This window comes from Vombatus ursinus, unplaced genomic scaffold (assembly GCF_900497805.2).
Source record: "Vombatus ursinus unplaced genomic scaffold, bare-nosed wombat genome assembly UNPS02015398.1, whole genome shotgun sequence".
NCBI lineage: Eukaryota > Metazoa > Chordata > Mammalia > Diprotodontia > Vombatidae > Vombatus > Vombatus ursinus.
The window spans coordinates 368,658-375,049 of NW_020955176.1; the positions used below are offsets into that span (position 1 = coordinate 368,658).

At 41.7% G+C, this 6,392-nt stretch overlaps 1 protein-coding gene across 1 annotated transcript in view; it reads right to left on the bottom strand.

Annotated features, from left to right (window-relative positions):
* Positions 1–6,392, bottom strand: part of HTR3B (5-hydroxytryptamine receptor 3B) — a 29,760-nt gene that overhangs the window by 7,099 nt on the left and 16,269 nt on the right. Inside the window, exons 3-6 of the mRNA XM_027847292.1 lie at positions 5,661–5,705; positions 5,145–5,254; positions 4,483–4,652; positions 3,080–3,237 (exon numbers count right to left, since the gene is read on the bottom strand). Coding sequence (XP_027703093.1) covers positions 3,080–3,237; positions 4,483–4,652; positions 5,145–5,254; positions 5,661–5,705 — 483 coding nt within the window. The remainder of the gene's footprint in view (positions 1–3,079; positions 3,238–4,482; positions 4,653–5,144; positions 5,255–5,660; positions 5,706–6,392) is intronic.

The window sequence follows — 6,392 nt, forward strand, 5'->3', positions numbered from 1 at the left end:
CTCCTATGGCTGTTGGAACAGGTCCCAGGATCCTCAGAGACATCCGTGTTGGAAGAAATATCTGTGCTCTGGGCCCCCTGCTGAAAGTAGCCCTGACTTCAAAGCATCATCTGCCCCCTCTAATAAACAATACGTGTTGTAGAGCCAGCAGATATGATTGCACCATTAGCTGGGATCTGTCTGGACTTTTAGCTACTTAGATTCAGTGCGAACAGCCACAGTATACAGAAGGACTGAAGGAGTAGCACATTTACAATAGATTATTGCTCCCCCATCTTCATTTTCATATCCCTTACTGTGTGACAGTAGTTGGGGTAGAAGAGGGTAATTAGATTAGAAGGAAACTGGCCTCCTCTTTCAGATGACCCTCCAGCACAGGACTCTGTTTGCCTCCTTCCAACTGGTGCTCCCTCCTCCTTACAAGACAGCAGTACCATGGAGCTGAGGGTCCTTGCTCTGCTCTATGCAGTGAAGAGAGACTAGGGCCCTATCTTATAGGCAGTGGAATGTTGAAGTCCTCACACTGCAGGATGTATCTAAATACCTTTTCATAAAGGTATGACTGAGTCTATGGATTTATTACAAGATTCAGTGTATAATGGGAATGGAGCAAGTAAAAGGGCATGGGAGATTAAAGGAGACCAGGATCTAATAATCAATCAACTTCAAATCTTAATTGAAGTTATAGACCCTCTGATTAGCCTACCCATCCTAGAATCAGAACCACATGTTCCATGAGAATGACCATATTCTTTTCCACTGTACCCTAGAAGTTTTCTCCCTTACCTGGGGGGGGTCCCATCCTGGTCTCCAGCAAAAGCTTCAGGGGAAAAAAAGTTTAGAAAAGTATCTGAATGGCTCTTTTTTTTCTCTGCATGCTTTGGCAATGCCTACAAAGAGGAAATATGACAGGGGAAGGGGGGAAGAAGTTGTGGGCAAGACTCCTGAAACTTAGAATGTTTGCTTTATGCAAACTCTTCGTGCCTCAGTTTTCTCATCTGAAAAATGGAAGTAATGCTCTTAAGATTCTCCACCTAGGCACTGAGAGGATAAATTGAGAGCTGGGGTAAAAGGGTTGGATGGAATTACAAATGATTACTGCTTTTGCGGAGGCTCTGTGCCTGTATATTTCTCAGCGTGCTGGCCCTGTCTCTGCCTTTGTTTGTCTCCTTCATGCAGTGTAGGTAATGGTGTGTGCATCATTCTGTGGAGCGCTTGATAGGTGACTGTTCCACCTGGCACGTGGTAGTCCTGTGCATTTCCCTTTAATGCTCTCCATTATTCGGGCTGCATTAATAATGTTTGCAGGCTGATATCTTTAAAATTAATGAGGTGTTTACTCTTATCCAAGAAACTCATCAAAATAAAGGCAAGGGAAAGTTTCCTTTTTTTCCTCCTTCTAGCAAAAGAGGTGGACAAGTAAGCCCCAGTGCAGTCTTTGCTAAGAAGATAGAGGAAATCAAGGCAGAATACAAACTTGCTGCTAGAAGGAGGATTGCCATTATCACAAATGGCCTCATGTAGTAGTTAGGTCATAAGTTCTGTACATGCGATAAATATTTGGTGATTGAATGGAAGTGGATGTGTGGTAAGGGAAGGGAGAACACACACACAGTTAAGCAGGGAGTCCCTGGGCTTCACTGGTGCTCTACTGGGTGTACTTGGAAGTCTGGGCATTCCTCAGTAACTTGTGGTAGAGGTGCTGCTGAACATTGCTCTAAGTCACTGCCGGTTTTTTCTCTCTTAACACCCGGATACTCACTGGCACCAGGAGCCTTTGCAAGGAGCTCCCAGGCTTAGTCTGCCTTCTAAGCCTGAAAGGGACAGTTTCTTGCTGAGTGTATCTTGTGGGCACAGTGAATAGATCAAGCATGCAACACTACTTACAGCTTCTACTTTTTTTGCGTCAGTTCTGTTACCTCTCTCGGTGTGAAGAATTCATCCACCCCTCTCAACAAGCCATTCTGACCCAGAGCTCTACTGAATGCCAATAGACTGGGGCTGGTCTTTTCCATGTAGCCATGTATTTTGTGAGGATGCCCAGATATAGGAAAGTTTTGGGCTCTAGGGTGGCTAAAGGGTAAGCTGTGACTCATTTAGTGGGATGTGCAAGCAGCCTACCTTTTTATCACAGCACTCTCTGAAGCACTAGATTTCAATTCTCCCCCCGAACATCCTCACCTTATGGTTTCCTCTGCTGGGGAAATTTCCATGTCAGCATATAGTCATGAGCACCCCTTGGTGGTCTGAGAACTATAGTTCCTCATCTTAATAAGGTCCAGTGGTCATCACTGAGATCTCATAGGGCCATAGGCTCATAGATCTGAAGCTGGGGGAGACCATAGGGTTATTTAGTCTAATCTCCTCATTTTATAGGTGAGGAATCTGAGACAGGTGAAATGAGCTTCTGATGGTCACACAGGTAGTAAGTGGAGAGTCAGGATTATAACTAAGAACCTCTGACACCAAAGCCAAAGGTCTTTTCAATACACACAGTCTATCCCTTGAGGTCCATCTTTTGAAGGTCTCTGTCAATTGGTCCTTCAATGCAAATCATATGGAATTTGTCATTTATATGAAATGAGACAATTATTGACTATTTATTTTTTTCTATAAAAGACTATCCTATATATTAGTACTACTTTCAAGGAGATCCTATTTTCCCCATTCATTTCAATGAGGATTTTGAGGAATGTACTAGGCAGTTAATTGGTCTATGGTATCTTTGTTCTTGCTAAAGCAGTATTGAAAAGCTTTGAGAATCAAGGCCACAGTGAGTTGACTGATTGATTCATTTCCTCAGCCCAGATCTCCCCTTCTCATTCTTATGCTGTCTGAAAAAAAAATGTGCTCTCTCAGTCCCTTTGTTTATGGACTGCCTGTACCTGGGAGGATAAGTGCATCACTCCAGGCCCTGTGGCTGGAACCTGAGGCTCCAGGATAAAATTGAGCCTGGAGAACTTTGCATAAACACAGTGCCTAACCACTCCCTCCAGGGGAAACTTGGGGATTCCTTCCCCCAATACAAAACACTACAGAGAGAAAATGAGCATCAAGAGGAAGGCAGTAAAGCACCTACATGAAACTGAATCTGTGCAAAGTCGCCAGCTTCACTGTGCATGACTTGATAGGTTGAAGGCACAGAAAGGAGTTCCCACTCGCCATCATTCACGAACGTCTTTTTGTCTTTCTTAATGTCTTCTGTGCTCCTCAGGAAGGCAAGATCTAAATCTGCCACTGGAAACAACAGAAACCATTGGTCTTCACATAGGAGAGGCTTCTCTAGCCTGCCCTCTTCTTTATTGCACTCCTTCCTTTCACTGCCATCATTATTCACACTATCATTTGTGTTGGGCTCCATGTTACATGCACCAAGTTGGGTCTCCCTGTTTTGAATACCAGTTGAAAATAGCCACGAAAAAACAGCGAGGATGAGAACTGGGTCATATTGTCCATGGGTTGATGGAGCTAGTACTTTAGTTTCCCTACATGAATAAAAGTTGTATCATCAGGCCTCCCAAATCAGAGGCAGTGTAGGTAATCCTAGGGACCAGATAGATAAACCCAGGCTTGAATCAAAGAACCATAGATCTAGAGAGGGAAAGGACTTCCAAGGTCATCTAGTCCAATGTCATCAGTTTACAGATGAGGAAACTGAGGCTGAGAGAGATTAAATGATTTACCAAGGTCATATAAGTAGGAAGCATCAAAGGCAGGATTTGAACCCAGGTCTTCTGACTCTAGCATCAGTGGTCCCCTTCTATATGATCCATGAAGCTATCAAAGTAATCTTCCCATTGCATAGGTCTGACCATGTCACCCTCCTTCTCTAAAGCCTACAGTGGCTCCTCATTGCTTATAGGATAAAGTACAAACTCCTCATCCAGGACTTCAAGACCTTCTTTTCCTGGCTCCAACCAGCCTTTCCAGTCTTACTTTCACACTACTCTGCTTCACATAGTTTTTCACATGTTTTCTCCCACATTTCTGAATCTGTGCAGGCAAGCTCTCTCCCAGGCTTAGATTGCTCTCTGTCCTTATCTCTACCTGTCAAAATTCTTCCCTTTCTTCAAGACTCTTCCCTTCCTTCCAGTTGGAAATTCTTTGCTCTCTCCTAAAGCTTTGCTACAACACTTGGCCCAGATCTCTCCTTCTCCCACATTGCTTTCTATCTTGTATTATACTTATTTAATATATGTTATATCCTCTCCACACACCCTACTGCCCAATAAAATGTTAGCTTTGTAAATACAGGATTGTGTTGTTTTCATCATTTCTTTTCTGGGAACCCAGCACAGTGCCTTGAAAAGATCAGGTACTTAATAAGCAAGTTGAGTTAAGCTGAATTGAATTCAATTGAATAAGCCAACTAATGACAAGGATAAAGTCAAGCAATGACAGATGTCAGCTGTTTTCACTCTGGCATATGTTCTCTCCGTAAGAACATTTTCCAGGTAGCTGACCCCATCTCTCTAAGTTTACCTGTGTGCAGGATGCTATTGAAGGTTAGACTGCAGTTCTGTGTATCAAATGGGAAAGCATATGTCTCCAAACTGCATGCAGAGACCACCTGGATGGGCTTATTGTTCTTAATGGTCCCAGATGAGTTCACGTAAACATAGGGAAGATCAGGCGATTTTTCAATGTCCACGCTACATAAAACACAAGAGAACTTGCTGTTGAATATATGGCCTGGGTTGGTTACACATTCCTGATTATACTAAGGGAGGGCTGCTCGGTACTGGCCACAACACCTATGACTGACCTCCATAAAGCAGAAGGAGATGGACATTTCCCTTGGGATGATTCAATACTGGTAGTGGCCTCAGTAATGACATTCTCATGAGTTTTTCTCTGTAGCTCTATTTTAGTGCTATTTTAGTCTCAGAGGGCAATAATCCTATTCCTACAGTAACTCAAGCATCCATACTTAAATGTTTATCTCATATGAAGTCAACTCACTATATTTAAGGTCCACTTCGATTCTAAAATTCTATTCTTTCTCTCTTATATATACATGACAACATAGCATTGGCTCAAATTAAGAAACAATCATAAGATAACTTAGAATGAAAATAAATAGCCATTGGTCTGAGTACTCTAACCAGTCTATGCTCCATGGAAACAGAACCAACTCCACATACAATTCATTGATGATGATATCTGGGGCCCAGATGGCACTCAGTGGAAGGGAGATTTCTCCTATTCCATCAAACATACTGGAGTTCCAGGCTAAAAACTCATCATTCCAAATCTGTAAGGAGTTGGAGAAGAAACTTGTCATAATGTAGCATTGCTAAAGAATAGAGAAGTTTAGATTGATAAGCCCTGGGTGCTATCTATGGATAAAGTAAGTAGATTTCTCCCCTTCCCCCCCACCTCAATACCAATTATAAAGATTATGGTTAGCCCTAAACCAGAAATAGTAAACATACATTTCATATGGCATTCAATAAGGTGAGTTTAGCATTTAAACCCTGGTTAATCATGTATCAAACAAGGAAGCACTTATTAAGTGTCTACTATATGCCAAGCACTACATCCAAGAAATAAAGATAAATAATAAGTGAATAATGTATATTCTTTATTAGGATAATTATTTTTTACATCAGCTCTAGATCAGGATTCCAGCATGCATAGAAGGAAACGTGCTCAGTTACCTCTTGGTACCATACACTAGTCTTTAGTTTTTGATTCTGTGTATCCTGCAGGGTCAAAAAGAAAGAAAGAAACATTTGAATACCACATTAAATCTCAGAATGTCAATAAATCAAAGACCGAGTTCAATGGTATGTCATTTCAGGAGGAAAGAAATCAAATCTCACCAAGCAATCCTGATTTTTTAAGCATCACCTTGACTCTTCTTGGCTCTCTTAAGTTCCCATTTATTATGCACACCTGTCTCTATGAGCTTTACTATATTACCTGTGACAAAATGGCACTTTGACTGCACTTGACACTCCGAACGAATCACTAGTTTCTTTTCCACTCTAATTAGTTACTCTGCCATTAATCAGCATGAAGAATAATATATATTCTTAGCCAATCCTGAGCTAAAATATGAGACTGAGCTTTTATTTGTAATCAAGATATTATTAATAATCTTTTAAAGTATGTTGTTTTAGCTACTACAGGCAGTTACTCATATTGTCACACTGCGTATGGATTTTCCTGCTCCTTAAAAGAGGCTGAATAGGCTGAACATAAATGAAGTGTATTGTGGATGACAAGACAAATGCAATTCCCCGAGGCTTGCAATGAGTCAGTGATCATCTTTAAAAACTACCATCTCTCAATATGGACTCCAGTGAAGAAAATCCTAAAACTGCCAGGGTACTGGGGGTTGGGACAAGAGGAGCAGTGGGGGGGGGGAACAGTCAATGGTCTTGAAA